This window comes from Rhinoderma darwinii, chromosome 2, assembly GCF_050947455.1.
Source record: "Rhinoderma darwinii isolate aRhiDar2 chromosome 2, aRhiDar2.hap1, whole genome shotgun sequence".
Lineage (NCBI taxonomy): Eukaryota > Metazoa > Chordata > Amphibia > Anura > Rhinodermatidae > Rhinoderma > Rhinoderma darwinii.
Window position 1 is genome coordinate 165,808,699 of NC_134688.1, and position 17,377 is coordinate 165,826,075.

At 41.4% G+C, this 17,377-nt stretch overlaps 1 protein-coding gene across 3 annotated transcripts in view; it reads right to left on the reverse strand.

Moving 5' to 3' along the window:
- Positions 1–17,377, reverse strand: part of PCCA (propionyl-CoA carboxylase subunit alpha) — a 614,152-nt gene that overhangs the window by 156,414 nt on the left and 440,361 nt on the right. For all 3 annotated transcript variants that reach the window (XM_075852453.1, XM_075852451.1, XM_075852452.1), the window contains one exon: positions 9,981–10,079. In XM_075852453.1, coding sequence (XP_075708568.1) covers positions 9,981–10,079 — 99 coding nt within the window. The remainder of the gene's footprint in view (positions 1–9,980; positions 10,080–17,377) is intronic.

The window sequence follows — 17,377 nt, forward strand, 5'->3', positions numbered from 1 at the left end:
ATCTCTACGCAGATTTAAAGATTCCTCTCTGACAATCGAGGTGGAGAGGGCTTTGCGCTCTCAGGAATTACGTACCCAACTATTGTGTCTCTCGCTCAAAAAAATTGTCACAAACACAGTAAGTTCTACAATTAAGGTCATCTTAGTGTTTAAAACTTTTTCTAAGAACCTTACACCACCTCAGAAAATTTTGCCCTTTACACTGCTTCACTTACTCCCTATGCTTACAGGTTGTACAACTTCCACAGGGGCTTTCTGGTCGACTGTGCAGGTCTGAAGTTTTTCGGGACGGTACTATCCCTACCCTGCATTCTTTACTACCTGACGACCTACTGCTTCCTACATTCCCTGAGTTGCAGAGAAACATGTAAAACATTCCTGAAAATGTTTCCCACTATCCCTGAACCCTCCTGTCTGGAAACATACCTGTTATTTCCCATTCTGCCTAAATGTTTACTTTCCAAGATATACTCTAGCTTGATTTTGGAAGGCTCCCCTCACAAACCTAGTTTTATTTTAGCTTGGAAAAAGGAACTAGACCTAACTTTCAGTAAAGAAGATACCTCCAATATCTTGAAACATGCAAATGTTTTTTTGTTTTTTTTTAGATGTTTCAAGATCCAGGGGAATTCCTTTAAAATTTTAACTAGGTGGTACAGAACCCCTGATTTTTTGCACAGAATTAATCTAATTTCATCCAACAGTTGCTGGGGATGCAAAACCCATGTCAGTAGCATATCTCACATCTGGTGGGACTGTCCCTTGATTAAACCCTTCTGGATTAGAGTAGCAGACACGATACAGTACATCACTTTACATCAGCTCCCCCTAGGTGCTCCTCTTGTTTTCCTCTTGGCTCTATCAAGCAATTTCAAATATTGCTACATAATTGATCAAATGAACTTACACGCTTAAAGGGGTTTTCCGGAAGCAAACAATCACATTTAGTTAAACTAAACAATGCAAAACAAGTAACTTTGCAATATACTTACGTTGGATATGATGAATGTAGCGTCGTATCCCATCTTCAGTCACGTGACCACTTGCTAATCCAAAATGGTCTCTTCCTTTGCAGACCCTTCTATTAGCTCTGATAGCTAACTTCTGGTTTCCGGTTATCAGAGTGTACGGTTACGTCACAAATGACGTAACCGTACCCCGTGTTTCCTCATCTGTTTTGCCACGTCCGGGCGGTCCGCAATTTACTCTGCAGGGCCGTTCCAGAACGTCCTGCAGAGTTAGCATGTTTGCCGCTTCCTAGCGGCATTTAACTCCGTGATACAGCTGTCTCTAGACAGCTGTATCATGGAACTTTAACCGGAGACCACTCAGCGTGGTCTCCGGTCATGTGATCGTTGTGACAACCTGTCACAACGATCACATTGCTTCTAATAGCTGCGCTTATGTGCCAACTGTGAGGAGCTCCGTGATACAGCTGTCTAGAGATAGCTGATATCACGGAGCTTTCACCCGGAGACCACTCAGTGTGGTCTCCGGTCATGTGATTGCTGTGACAGCATGTCACAGCGATTACATTGCTCCTCCCAGCAGCGCTTGTGTGCCGACGGTAATGCGCTCAGCTATGTGAACGCTGTGACAGCCTTTCACAGCGATCACATGCGTGCCGACGGTAAGGAGCTCCATGATGCAGCTGTCTAGAGACAGCTGTATCAACGGGCTTCAGAGTGGTCTCTAGCCAGATGATCGCTGTCACAGCGAACACCAGTTGCATCTTCTCCCTCTCTGGCAGTCTGCCAGAGAGGGAGAAGAATAATGTAATGTAAAAATAAAAACAACACACTGTCTATCTGCTATATGGCGACTTTGGCCACGTACGACACAGGTCGACCAGCCAAAGATCGCTATGTCCCGTAGCCTACATTGCATGTAATAAAAGTCAATGTGGTTGTGTCGCAACGCGCAAGTTGCCACGACATGACCGTTGCAAGAAATTCAAACTGTCGTGTCGCAGTTACTTGCAGGTCGTAACGCGACCACATTGACTTTCATTACTTGCGGTGTAGGCTAGGGGACATAGCGATCTTTGGTCGGACAACCTGTGTCGTGGCCAAAGTCACCATGTAACACACGGAGTACAAGGTAAGTAGATGAGATTTTACAAATTTCTCCCCGCAGATCGGCTGTTTTGAAGGTGCCGCGATGTTCGTACGAGCGCTGCTTCCCCTCCATTTCCTTTACTGCTCACACTGTGAATTGCGGACACACTTGTAGCGGCAGTTCACAGTATTACAGTATACACTTGAATGCGAGAAAGCTGTAACACTGTGAACCGCCGCTACAAGTGTGTCCGTGATTCACAATGTGAGCAATAAAGGAAATGGAGGGGAAGCAGCGCTTGTACGAGCACTGTGGCCCCTTCAAAACAGCCGATCGACGGGGGTGCCGGGTGTCGGATCCTGACAGATCAGATATTGATGGCCTATAATGAGGAAACCGCGTCGGAGAACGCACTAAAAAAACGGCCGAAAACGCCTCCTATTGGTTTCAATGGGAGGCGGAGGCGTTTTTACCAGTTTTACCGCTCGCGGGAAAAAGAAGTGGCATGCCCTATTTTCGTGCGTTTACGTCTCTGACCCCCCCATTGACATCAATGGGAGGCAGAGAAAGTGTTTTTCGCAGAGTTTTTGCCCGCGACGCCTAATGGCCGCGGGCAAAAATGATGCGAAAAACGCGGCAAACGGCGTGCAGGCAGATCAAAATTTGCCTTGGAATTCCAGACAGAATTTTGTGGCAGAATTTTCTGACTGCAAAAAAACTCCTAATACAGGATCTCTTGGAACAGATCCAGCAGCAGGTGAGGAAAATGTGCTGACTGGATTGTGTGTACCAAGATGTCTGACATAGGTGGAGTGAGCAGACTTACATTTATCAGGCTGTGAAAGGGAGATGGGTGCCTGCACTTAGTTCAGGGATAGATGGAGGCACAAAGGATAATGATCATTTTAGTGTGTAGGACCGTGTGCAGGGAGGGAGCTGCCTGGAATTAGAGCAGGGAAGGACCTGTGAACATAGAGGGGCGTGGCAGTATGCAAATAGCTGAGATGCTTTGGAGGAAGGGCGGGATGCAACTGTCTCCTCAGATGCAGCAGGGGATCATGGGTATGGTGGGTTATAAGACAGGAAACAGGATCAGAAGCAAGGGATGTAAACAAACAGAAAGAGCAGCAGTGACAATGGAGATCAAACAGAAACTGGTTAGGAGGTTAATAGAGGGTATTAGGGAGGGCAAACCAAGGCTGGGGGATACTTTAAAAAAATTAAAAAATTTCCTGGACAAACCCTTTAAGATCTGCGTAACTTGGTACCCAAACACTCCTAATGAAAGGAAGACGTGAGATTACCCATCCTTTTGTTATAATATAGTTTGCATAGGATGTATTTGAATACAGATCTCGCTGATATATACATACATTTTATATATATATATATATATATACACACACACACACACACACACTATATGATCAAATGTATTGGGACTCCTACGCAAGCTATTATGACATCCCATTCTAAATCCATAGGCATTAATATGGAGTTCATCAGCTATAGCGGCTGCTACGGGGTCTGCAGCAGGAGAGGGCCTGTGCCACCCGCCGGCAAGGCCCCCCCCCATGCCCGGTGATGCCGATATCAGCCACTACGGCCGCTACAGCGGTAGCGACACAACAATCAATAGTATCGGCGTCCTTAGGACGCCGATACTATTAAACACTATGGCAGAGCAGGAAGTATCTCCCTACTTTGGCATTTACCAGGCATGTTCGGCCGGCGTGATGAGGTCACGGGATAACGTCAGCCTACACAAGGATCCTGTCGGCGTTGATTCGCTCAGTTCGTCGCGGAAATAGGGCCTAGGCGAGTATGACGTTTCTTTGTTTTATTTGTTTGGGGGTCGCTACATGGTGCTATCTACAGGAGTGGGGGGGTCACTATATGGTGCCATCTACAGGAGTAGGGGCTATATGGCACCATCTACAGAAGTGGGGGCTGTATGGTGCCATCTACAGAAGTGAGGGCTGTATCGCGCCATCTACAGGGGGGGCTGTGTAGCGCCATCTACAGGGGCGAATGTGTGGCGCCATTTACAGGGGGGCTGTGTGGCGCCATTTACAGGGAGGGCTGTAAGGCGCAATCTACAGGGGGGGTGGCTGTATGGTACCATCTACGGGGGGGTGGCTGTATGGCACCATCTACAGGGGGGGGGGTGGCTGTATGGCACCATCTACAGCGGGCGGCTGTATGGCGCCATCTACAGGGGAACAACCTAAAAGCACAAAAAGCGAAGGGAACATAGAACCCAGAATAGAATGAAAGAATATATTTCTACCACGTATAAAAAAAATAGAAATCTTTATTAATAATAAATAACAATACATGGTATCACATAAAGATATATAAATGAACAAAGTAGAACAGGTCATATACGCAGAGCAGCATCAGTGGTATAGATGTAAATATACCGAGGGGTAAACAGAACAACCCATCTCAAACAAAAACGTCCCATACTCTACCTCACCATAAAATACAAGGCATTGATTATTAAGCAGCAATGGCCAGATGGTCAAATATGAGACTTATAGGTACGCAAAAGTAAGATGTCAGATGATATTTTAAAGGCTGCAGTTATTGAGTGAGCAGAGCTTTGGCGACTTTAATCCACTATAAACCTCAGCACTCGGCATTCCTGCTCTGTAACTTTATGAGTTGCTATGAGTCCTAAACGCTTCCACTTTGCAACAATACTGTTCACAGTTGATTGTGGAATATCTACAAGGGCAGAAATTTCACCAACGGACGTGTATCAACAGCGGCATCCTATTACAGTACCACACTCGAATTTAGTGATCTCTTTAGTTCCTTCACAAATGTTTTTAAAAGCAGACTGCATGGCTAGTTGCTGGATTTTATACACCTGTGGCAAAAGGACTGAAAGAAACACTTGAATTCAATGATAAGTTTTGGGTTCTGTTTTTGTATTTGTTTTCTAGCTTCCAGACCCATATTTATACCGAGATATAAATATTAACGCCAACAAGAATGCCGATATAGTTCAGTTCACATTTTCCATGAAATTGAAATTGTGTGAATGACCATTTGTGTAAGACACTGTATACATGACGTTAAGAGCTTTCATTTGGCGTATACACCAGGAAAAGCTCCTGGCGCATACGCCAAACGTATCCATATTTATCCGAAAGAAGTGAAAAGTGTCCTTTTGGCCTCTGTCAGGCTGGTACACCTTTTTTGCTGTATGGAAAACTTTAGACTTTGTAATTCCATAAAAAGGTGTACAGTAAAAAAAACAACAACTTACGCCGAGGGGTATACTTTTTTTTTTTTACACTGAAACACGTTGCAGTCCTCCATTAGAGGTATAACGTCAGGAGATCCTCCCGACGTATACCTCCAACGTACACTAATAACGTGATGTGTACAGAACCTAAATCAGCAGAGACTGACCTCTACAAATAACTTTGTGTGACTAATCTGTGTAAGTGCCTTAATACATCTGCTACCTTCATTTCATCATTTTAACCCCTTCCCACTTTGGCCACTTTTGACCTTCCTGACAGAGCCTCATTTTTCAAATCTGACAGGTTTCACTTTATGTGGTAATAACTTCGGAATGCTTTCACCTATCCAAGCGATTCTGAGACTGTTTTCTTGTGACACTTTGGACTTTATGTTAATGGGAAAATTTGCTCGATACATTCAGTATTTCAATGTGAAAAACACCAAAATTTTGGGAAAAATTGCAAGAATTCGCATTTTTCTGAATTTAAATGTATCTGCTTGTAAGATAGGCAGTTATACCACACAAAATTGTTGCTAATTAACATCCCCCATATGTCTACTTTAGATCGGCATCATTTTTTGAATATCGTTTTATTTTTCTAGGACGTTACAAGGCTAAGAACTTTAGCAGCAATTTCTCACATTTTCAAGAAAATTTCAATAGGCTATTTTTACAGGGGGCAGTTCAGTTGTTAAGTGGCTTTGAGGGCTTTATATATTAGAAACCCTGAATAAGTCACCCCATTTTAAAAACTTCACACCTCAAAGTATTCAAAACAGCATTTAGAAAGTTTCTTAACCCTTTAGATGTTTCACACGAATTAAAGCAAAGTAGAGTTGAAGTTTAAAAATTTCCTTTTTTTCTGCAGAAATTCATTTTTAATCAATTTTTTTTGAAACACGGAAGGTTTTACCAGAGAAATGCAACTCAATATTTATTGCCCAGATTCTGCAGTTTTTAGACATATACCACATCTGGCCCTAGTGTGCGAATGGATTGCAGCATCGGCCTCAGAAGCAAAGGAGCACCTAGTGGAGGCCTCCTTTTTATTAGAAAATATTTTAGGCACCATGTCAGGTTTGAAGGGCTCTTGCGGTGCCAAAACAGTGGAAATCCCTCAAAAGTGACCCCATTTGGGAAACTAGACCCCTCAAGGAAATTATCTAGGGGTATAGTGAGCATTTGACCACGCAGGTTTTTTGCAGAAATTATTGAAAGTAGGCTGTGAAAATTAAAATCTACATTCTTTCAAAGAAAATTTAGGTTTAGCTAATTTTTTCTCGTTTCCACAAGGACTAAAGGAGAAAAAGCACTGCCACATTTGTAAAGCAATTTCTCCAGATTAAAACAACACCCCACATGTGGTCATAAACGGCTGTTTGGGCACACGACAGGGCTTAGAAGGGGAAAGAGCGCCATTTGGCTTTTGGAGCTCAAATTTAGCAGGAATGGTTTGCGGAGGCCATGTCGCATTTGCAAAGCCCCTGAAGGGACAAAACAGTGGAAACCTCCAAGTGACCCCATTTTGGAAACTACACCTCCTGAGGAATTCATCTACGGGTGTAGTGAGCATTTTGACCCAACATGGGTTTTATAGATTTTATTAGAATTGGGCAGTGAAAATTAAAAAAATCCTTTTTCTTCAATAAGACGTAGCTTTAGCTGAAAATTTTTCATTTTCTCAATAAATAAAAGAAAAAAAGAACCACAGCGTTTATAAAGCAATTTCTCCTGAGTACGGCAAACCCGATATGTGGTCATAAACTGCTGTTTGGGCACACGGCAGGGCTCAGGAGGGAAGGCACGCCATTTGGCTTTTGGAGTCCAGATTTTGCTGGATTGGTTTCTGGTCGCTATGTCGTATTTGCAAAGCCCCTGTGGGACCAAAACAGTGGAAACTCCCAGAAGTGACCCCATTTTGGAAATGAAACCCCTCAAGGTATTCAAGGGGTGTAGAGAGCATTTTAACCCCGCAGGTGTTTTGCAGAAATTAGTGTGCACTCGATGTTGCAGAGTGAAAATGGGATTTTTCGATATGCCAATATGTGGTGCCCAGTTTGTGCCACCATAACAAGACAGCGCTATAATTATTATGCTGTGTTTCTCGGTTTTAGAAACACCCTACATGTGGCCCTAATCCTTTGCCAGGGCTCAGGAGTGAGAGTGTACCATGCGAAATTGAGGCCTAATTTGGCGACATATAAAGTATTGGTTCACAATTGCAGAGGCTCTGATGTGAAATAATAAAAGAAACCGCTGAGAAGTGACCCCATTTTGGAAACTATATCCCTCAAGGCATTTATTAAGGGGTGTAGTGAGCATTTTCACCCCACAGGTCTTTTCCATAAATGATTGCGCTGCGGATGGTGCAAAGTAAAAATTTAAATTTTTCCCTAGATGTGACAGTTCAGTGGAAAATATGTTGTGCCCAGCTTGTCACTGGAAATGCACACTCCAAAAATTATTAAAAGGGTTCTCCCGGGTATGGCGGTGCCATATATGTGGAAGTGAACTGCTGTTTGGGCACGCTCAAGGGCTCAGAAGGGAAGGAGCACCATTTAGCTTTTGGAGCGTGGATTTTGCTTGGTAGTAAATTTTGTTTGAGTATTACTGGTATTTCAGTTTATAATGTGGGGGCATATGTAAGCTGGGCAGAGTACATCAGGGGCATAGTCAGGTGGTATAATAATGGGGTAAACAATAAAATAATCCATAAATATTTGTTACGCTGTGGAGCAATCCTTTTTTCACAGGCCAGTGTCAAACTAATAAATGGTGTCCTTACTTATTATCCATTTGGGCCACACTTCGCACCTTTGCAGTTTGGGGAATTTTGCTGGGAAAGCGTTGCCCTGGTATAATACGGGCACCCTCGCTTCCAGCGGATATGTTTGAGCCCTCCCCTTCCTGGTTCCCTAATTTTAGGGCCTTGATAAATCGCCACTTGAAACAGAAAAAATGTTCCCCTCGGGCCGGAACTGCATATTTTTCTTTCCTGACTTATTGGAGCCTTAACTTATTTTATTTTTTCATAGACGTAGTGGTATGAGGGCTGTTTTTTTGCGGGACGAGAGGTCGTTATTATTGGTACCATTTTGGGGTACATGCGACTTTTTGATCACTTGTTATCCTTTTTTTTGGGAGGAAAGGTAATAAAAAAACAGCAATTCTGGTATCGTTTTTTTAGGGGGTTTTTTGTACAGCGTTCACTATGCATTATAAATTGCATGATAACTTTATTCTGCGGGTCAGTACGATTTTGCGGGACGAGCTATAGTTTTTATAGGTACCATTTTTGGATACATGCGACTTTTTGATCACTTTTTATTTCAATTTTTGGAAGACAAAGTGACCAAAAAAAAAGCAATTCTGCCATTATTTTTTAGGTTGTTTTTTATGGCGTTCACTTTGCAGGATAAATAACATTATATTTTTATAGTTCAGGTCGTTACGGACACGGCGAAACCAAATATGTATGGTTTTATTATTTTTTTTCCAATAATAAAGGACTTGATAAGGGAAAAAGGGCGATTGTGTTTTATGTTATTATTTGAAACTTTTATTTTATTTTTTACAACTTTTATTTTTACACTTTTCTTTAGTCCCACTAGGGGACTTGAAGGTCCAACTGTTTGATTGATGTTCTAATACATTGCACTACCTATGTAGTGCAATTTATTAGAACTGTCAGTTATTCACTGACAGCAGGCCGATCAGACTCCGGTCGGGGCCTAATCGGCTTCCGTAATGGCAGACAGGAGGCCATTGTTAGGCCTCCTGTTGCCATAGTAGCAGTCGCCAGCTTTGCCATCGCATGGCAGGCCGCCGATTTGCAACAAACCACTTTGATGCAGCGATCGCATTGGATCGCTGCATCGAAGTGGTTAATGGCAGGAATCGGAGCAAGCTCCGGTTCCTGCCGATACATCGGGGTGTTCGCTGTAACATACAGCGGACACCCACTGCTGATGACACCGGCTCAGCTTCTGAGCCGGAAGCTGAGCCGCTGCCATCTTGCCGATGGTACCGGAAGCCTTTTAGGCCTCGCCGGAGAGCTGGGCATAGGAGGCTTCCGTTGCTGGCAGAACGGGAGGTAAGTATTAGGCCTCCGATTGCCTTTGCAGCCACCGGCAACCCAGACATCACGTTGCTGGGGTGCCGGTGGCTAAAAACTCCTCATATGCTGCGATCTCTATTGAACTCAGCATCTGAGGAGTTAATCGGCTGGATCGGATGCTAGCTCCGGTCCTGGCCGATACCTCAGGGTGCCAGCTGTAGCATACAGCGGTCACCCGGTGGTGATGGTGCGGGCTCAGCTCCTGAGCCCGCACTATCTCCGCGACGTAATGGTACTGCGCTTTGCGGGAAGCCCTGCGCGGCAGTTGTCCAGAAGGGGTTAAAATAAACCCATTACTTTTAGGGTAGTAGCACACATGATAAACACAAGTAAAGCCAAGTAAAGCCAAGTATTATTTTGTTTATAAAACAAAACAAAAAAAAAGCCATCGCCATAACCAGTTCCTTTTTTATATTAATTTGTTTATACAATCCAGTTCAAAAAGAGTTTTTGAAAAGTTAAAAAAATGACTGATTATACATTGACTATAGTGTTGAGGTGAGCAGTGAGTTAGTGTGTTAATCGCAATAGAATTAGAGTACTTACCTGAATGGTCTTCTGAGTGTCACCAATGCTGACAGACATTAACGGCGAAGACAGATTCCACTCGCTGGACACATTCACTTTAGTCCCATCAACTTCCACCTGTTTGGACATCAGAACAGACCATTAATATAAAGACAGCTTCTCTCAAGTTCATTATTGCACACAAAGCAAAAGGCATTTTAAACAGATGGCTTCCAAACAACCTGTCATGTTCACCAATCCTTCTATACGACAGGGTCCAACTATGCAAGCATCCAGTCATCTCTGGGGAGAGGTGAAGGACCTGTGAACAGCTGCCTCTGGATAATGCCGCATCAAGCGATTTTCAGCAAGCAAGAAAGCGCCAACCACACTGCAGACATTTGTAGACATGCTACATTTAATACAATTAGACAGGTAATTTCAATACATTGAGGTGACACTTTGCTAGCTATAAAACAGGCCTTGCATATAATATATTCTCTAAGGCGCAGAGCTGTGGATTACTTAAGCGAGTTGTACATGGCTGTTCTAATTAATAAGAAGCTCTAATTAATGGGGAATTTTATGCTACACCTGGTTTAGTCATTCTTTCGGAAAATCATCATCATACTGCAGATTAATATCCGACAGCAGGGCTTCATTTAGCATCAAAAGGTTGAATGGTTAATTCTATGTGGATGATTTAAAGACTTCATATTTTATGCCTTGAATACTTATGGATTTCTTAAGGCATTTTAGGTTGCTTAAAGAGGCTCTGTCACCAGATTTTGCAACCCCTATCTGCTATTGCAGCAGATAAGCGCTGCAATGTAGATTACAGTAACGTTTTTATTTTTTAAAAACGAGCATTTTTGGCCAAGTTATGACCATTTTCGTATTTATGCAAATGAGGCTTGCAAAAGTACAACTGGGCGTGTTGAAAAGTAAAAGTACAACTGGGCGTGTATTATGTGCGTACATCGGGGCGTGTTTACTACTTTTACTAGCTGGGCGTTGTGTATAGAAGTGTCATCCACTTCTCTTCACAACGCCCAGCTTCTGGCAGTGCAGCACTGTGACGTCACTCACAGGTCCTGCATCGTGTCGGCACCAGAGGCTACAGATGATTCTGCAGCAGCATCGGCGTTTGCAGGTAAGTCGATGTAGCTACTTACCTGCAAATGCTGATGCTGCTGCAGAATCAAGTGTAGCCTCTGGTGCCGACACGATGCAGGACCTGTGAGTGACGTCACAGTGCTGCACTGCCAGAAGCTGGGCGTTGTGAAGAGAAGTGGATGATACTTCTATACACAACGCCCAGCTAGTAAAAGTAGTAAACACGCCCCGATGTACACACATAATACACGCCCAGTTGTACTTTTACTTTTCTACACGCCCAGTTGTACTTTTGCAAGCCTCATTTGCATAAATACGAAAATGGTCATAACTTGGCCAAAAATGCTCGTTTTTTTAAAAATAAAAACGTTACTGTAATCTACATTGCAGCGCCTATCTGCTGCATTAGCAGATAGGGGCTGCAAAATCTGGTGACAGAGCCTCTTTAAGACAACTAGAGAAGCTGTTATAGGCACCTTCCAGACACAAATGCCGATAGATTCAGCATTCATACTTTATATGTGCTGACTTGATCCAGAAAAAGGCTATTTTTCTACTTTTTACTTTGACCATCCTTTTACAACTTAAAAATAGTTTATCTAGTTGTAATGTATTTGAATATTTATGTTAAAAAAGATAAATTACTTTGTTTCGAACTCCGTCACGAATGCAAATTAATTTCTGGTGTTAAGTAAAGCTTAACTATTGTTTAATAAAATGTTAACGGAAACACTATTGTTTACTTCCACAAGCTGAAAACCCATACCCAGACTTCTCATTGTGTCTAGTGTAGGCAATCCTCTGTGAGCTAAAAAGGCTGGACTTTAGGCAGATACATTTTTACCATACTTTGCAGTAAACTATCAGGACAGGAGACAGATTTGTTCTTCTGAATTAGACTGATACAATGTAACAAAAACTCAGAGCTGTGAGAAATAATAGGTTTCCATTCATTGACAGCAAAAAAAAAAATCTTCAAAGATCTTCAAAATAGTAAGAAACTGAATTTCTATTAGAAAATTGCAGCACTCTATTATACAATGATCATGCTTTGCTTACATAAAATGACCTAACTAATCGTAATAGCAGCAGTAATAATACAATTTCTGTGAGATCAGAACAGATTTTAAGGTATTATGACAAATATATGAATTACATTACCATTCTATACTGGGTCAGCTTTACCCATTGATATTTAGTAATAAAATAACATACATAGATAAGTATACATAATACTGTGTGCAACATAAACATGATGTGGAAATTTTTTTACGATTTCTTTCGAACATTTGATTTTCCAGTGCACATAAATTCAGAGGAAAACAAAAAGCACACCCTGAAATAGTTCATACTGGAAACAAATTACCTACATCCTATGCCACAGAGGAAAAAAACCAAAACGAAAACCTTTCCGTACCTTACTATGCCCTCACAAATCTCTTTCCATAACAATTACTAAACCCAGCGTGTCAGACAAAATATTTGACAAGTTTTCTTCATTTAGTTGTGAAGAGTCTAGCCGGATACATTTGTGGATAGTGCAAAATAAACAAACTATACAAATAATGAATGCGATCAATAGGATATCTGCTAGGCTGCTTATATTAAACAGAACAGCGGAAGCTTCCTTGCATAAAAAATATACTAATGAGCTAAATAATATCCAGAGTGAAATTTGTAGCCAATGACCATAAAGCTAGGAGATGAAATAAAAATAGTCATACTGATACTTTAGAAAATGGATTTTGGAAAGGTATCAATAAAGAGGACAAAGGAGTCCTTCATATGAATGTAAGAAAATTAAGACTCTGTTTACACAGAGTCTTAATAATACTGATATATTTATCATACAGAGGACTGCTTATACCGGTCTACAAATGTCTCCACCTCAGCCTTTAGATGTTAAACAACTAGAAACACAAAGCGCGTTAGAAAGAAGTTGCTTAACATTTCTTTGTACTGGGAATAAAGAGGTATTATGGTTTTTAGCAAATAAAAGGTTATTCATTATTTATCCAATTTTCCAATATACTTTCTGCAACAATTTTTCACAGCTTTCAAGATCTCTGCATGCCGTCATTCAATAGGAAGGTCTATTGTTTACTTCAAGGGAATAAAAATCTGTCTTGGTCATGTGATGATCACACCAGTAAGTCCATCATATGACCAGGACAGATGGTTATTGATTTGAATGGTAAAAGCGGCTGCTAATGGGTCGATCTGAATCAGAAAAAAAAGGTGCTATGGCAACCTCATTTTTAAGATAGACGAGCATCTCAGTGGTGGGAACCCACTTATTATAAATTTTTGCCATCGGCATATCCTGTGGTATGCCATAAATATCGAAGATGGAAATTCCCCTTTAAATACAGCACTGATGAGTCAACAAGGGGGGGGGGGTGGAGTACACAGAAGTTTACACTTTGCCGTTTTGGTGGAATTGTTTTTTTTCTTTGAAGCCCACAGCAGGAATGAAGTCTAATGGAATAACTGAAAGACTTATATTTCTCTTTCTTTGATCCATTCTTAGTTTGGTCTTCAAAACAAAAAAAAAAAGGAAAAAAAAAAACGCGTGAAAAATCAAAATCAAAATAAATACTATAAATAATTAAAAAGCAACATTACAGAGGTTAAAGGCCATACGGATTAGTTACATCCTAAACAAGATATCTGCAATGTCACGTGGCATTGATTTATTTTCTTTTTGATAATATTTAATGCAGATACAGTAGGATTATATTACAGACATACAAAAATTCGGAATTTCCCTTTTAAAATAGAGAACTGTCAACAGACAAACCGACACTTGAAATTGTGTGGTTAATTTCTTCATAGCACAGTGTAAAAATTTAATAGGCGCTTCACCAACCGCTGTGAGTTATAAATTATTACTAGAAATTATAACCTGAGCTAAAACACGTAGACAAACGAGTAAAAAAAAAATCCATAGCACATGCTTTCTCTGCGTACAAAATAATATTCAATAATTAACTGTCTTTTGAAAGGCACACTGCTAAAGAGGTCTGTAGCAGCAGGAGGCAGTTAGAACCAATCATTAGGTGCTATATATGGTATATCCGGAATACTTAATATTAAGCAGAGAGGAACCGTGCTATGTGTGCTGCATAATGATTCATCTTCATAAACAGCCATTGTTGCTTAACCAAAAATAATGCGAACAAAAATAAGCGCATGAAATTATTCCCATTATTCCCATTTCTACTAAGTCAAGATCTATCTAGCATTATACATTTTATAAGGTTTTTAAACCTTTCATTAACTTGTGCTTAGATAAGTGAACATATATATATATATATAGTGCTCTGATTTCGTAATAAAATGTATTAGAAGACCATTGTGGAGTGTAGATCTCAGGGACTTAAAGCAGGCATAATGTAAACATGCTGCGGGCACACTCATGCGGGCAGCTTTTAGCTTAAACCAGATCATGAACTTGCATAGATTCAGTTTTGTTGAGATTTGCAGCATCTCACTTAGAATTATGTTGATTAAATACCATAAAAATTATAGAGCAACCAAAACGAATACATATAAACTATAAAAAAAAAAACAGAGCTACTCGGTTTTTTAAAACGGCAAATTCCTGGATGTCATTCTTGATATGGGGTTCAAGACGCCATAAACTCCATTTTACCACACTCCAGCGTCCCATAAACCTCTATATTACTCTAACTATAGCATTATTCTGCTGGCCAGGTGAGATTTCTAACGGTTTCAGAACAGTATTTGGCATCATTAATAAGTAAAAGTAGCTATTATAAGTCCTAGAGTCTTCAGATAGATATACACGCTCCTTACTACCGATTCATACACTAGCCGGCTGAAAATGGAAAGCCGTCAAAAAAACTTATCCACTTTTAAGATATTATTGTGGAATTACTGTTATGGAACAAATATCTCACAATTGCTTGAGTCACAGGCTGCACAATTCTGGACTTCTTTAGGTTTGAGGGTATGTTCACACGCACTGTTTTCAGATGTAATTCGGGCATTTAACGCCTCTAATTATGCCTACATCTGCCCATTGCTTTCAATGGGTTTTACGATGTTCTGTTCCCACGAGGTGTAAGTTTACGCGTCGCTGTCAAAAGACGGCGCGTAAAAAGACGCCCGCAACAAAGAAGTGCAGGTCACTTCTTGTGCCGTTTTTTGAGCCGTTTTTTATTGACTCCATTGAAAAACAGCTCCAATAACGTCCGTAAAAAACGCGTTTTGTTAAAAAACGTCTGAAAATCAGGAGCTGTGTTGAGGCTAAAACAGCTCCGTAATTTCAAATGTATTTTGCTACTGCGTGTGAACATACCCTTACAATGCTCATCTAATCTCTTTATTTCATTTGACCAAATTCAGCAGCAATACCAAGCCCAGAGAACAGCCTTTAAATCGCTTCTTACAACTAAGACACACATTGCAAGCACAGTTTCCAGATCTTCACTTATTTCTTCGTGCCCGCTTATAGGTATTGTGAGGAGCCAGGGACCGAGAATCTTGTGTACATCAAGCTTCTGAGTAGACAATGTGTAGCAGTAGAGGAAAAAATGAAAGGGACTCTTCCCCATGAGGACTGGTTATAGGCTCTAGACTACCACGTACGAATTACCCACTATGAATAATAAACTTGTTCAATTATACATCCTTCATCAATGTTATTGAACTCCTGTATGGCTTTAGAAGATGGGAAGAATTCCCTTCTCTGCGTGTTATAGGTGTGGAAGGTTAGAGGCGGAATTTGCTCATTTAATTAGGGCATGTTCCCCGATTCATGAATTTTGGAGGGAGAAGAGAGATGCAGTACTTAAGCAGAAATTCTCCAAATCCCAATCCCAGTTACTCTGGCAGTGTTTATTAGGATTTTTAAGTGAAGAGGAAAGGCCTCACAGCATCCACGTTATTTTTTTTAAGAAACTTTATTCTTGGCCGCGAAACGGTAGACATATGGTGGATGGACACATGCCCTCTTAGGATATCACAGTGGATAACCACAGAAAACACTATTGCTCTCTATGAAAAAGTAATATACAATAACACACATTGCCCTCAAAAACCCGATACAGTATGGTAGGTTTAACGTGACTCCACTATAACACAATATAATCCCCAGTCCTTACAAAGTTCCTTGACCACTGTAGTGTCAAGTGTCTAGAATCATACATATCACAGCGTACGTGCACCTGCACATTTCCCATTTTGTTACACTCTGTATACACATACAAAGTGTAGATATTTCTTGTCATTTTATTAATGATTTATGATGACAAATCTGAGATGTAGATGCATTTCACAACTGTGTAATATTCCCATTGATGTATCTCTGCATCTATCCAATAAAAAGCCGACACAGTCTTTGTGTTAAGGATCTGCCAGGCACAGCTTCTGTATCCACGCCCATAGGTAATCAGTCTGCACCTGCTTCTATGTCTGGAAGACTGACTCCATCTTCCACCACTCAGGATGGCAGGCTTAGGAGTGGGAGAGCCTATCATAGCCTGGCCAGACGGAGCTAGCTCCCGCCCTCTGTCTATTTATACCTGCCTTTCCTGTTCCTCCTTGCTTGTGATTCTTCTCATTTGGTTTCCTGGCCCTGCTGCAGCTTCTTGAACCATTTGACCCTGCTTCATATTGACCCTGGCTTACTGACTACTCTCCTGCTCTGCGTTTGGTACCTCGTACACTCCTGGTTTGACTCGGCTTGTTCACTACTCTCCTGCTCTGCGTTTGGTACCTCGTACACTCCTGGTTTGACTCGGCTCGTTCACCACTCTTGTTGCTCTCGGTGTTGCCGTGGGCAACTGCCCCTTTTCCCTTGCTTCTGTGTACCCTTGTCTGTTTGTCTGTCGTGCACATATTGAGCGTAGGGACTGTCGCCCCGTCGCCTAGGGCGGGTCGTTGCAAGTAGGCAGGGACTGAGTGGCGGGTAGATTAGGGCTCACTTGTCTGTTTCCTTACCCCCGTCATTACACTTTGTTTGTAAAAATTTGTTTCTTTTACAATCTTTAATAAACAGACATTTAAAAAAAACAATAAAAAAAATTACATTGGTTGCCTCTTAGTAACAGACTATAAACTAAGGCCTTATTCACACGAGCGTATTTCACATCCGTGTTACGCGTGTTAAATCAACGGACGTCACATGGACCTATGCAATTCAATGGGGCCATTCAGACTTTGTGTTTTTCACGCAGCGTGTGTCCGCTGCGTGAAACACATTGCATGTCCTATTCTTGTCCGTTTTTTGCACATCACGCACCCATTGAAGTCAATTGGTGTGTGAAAATCACGGACGTCATCCGTGTGCTGTC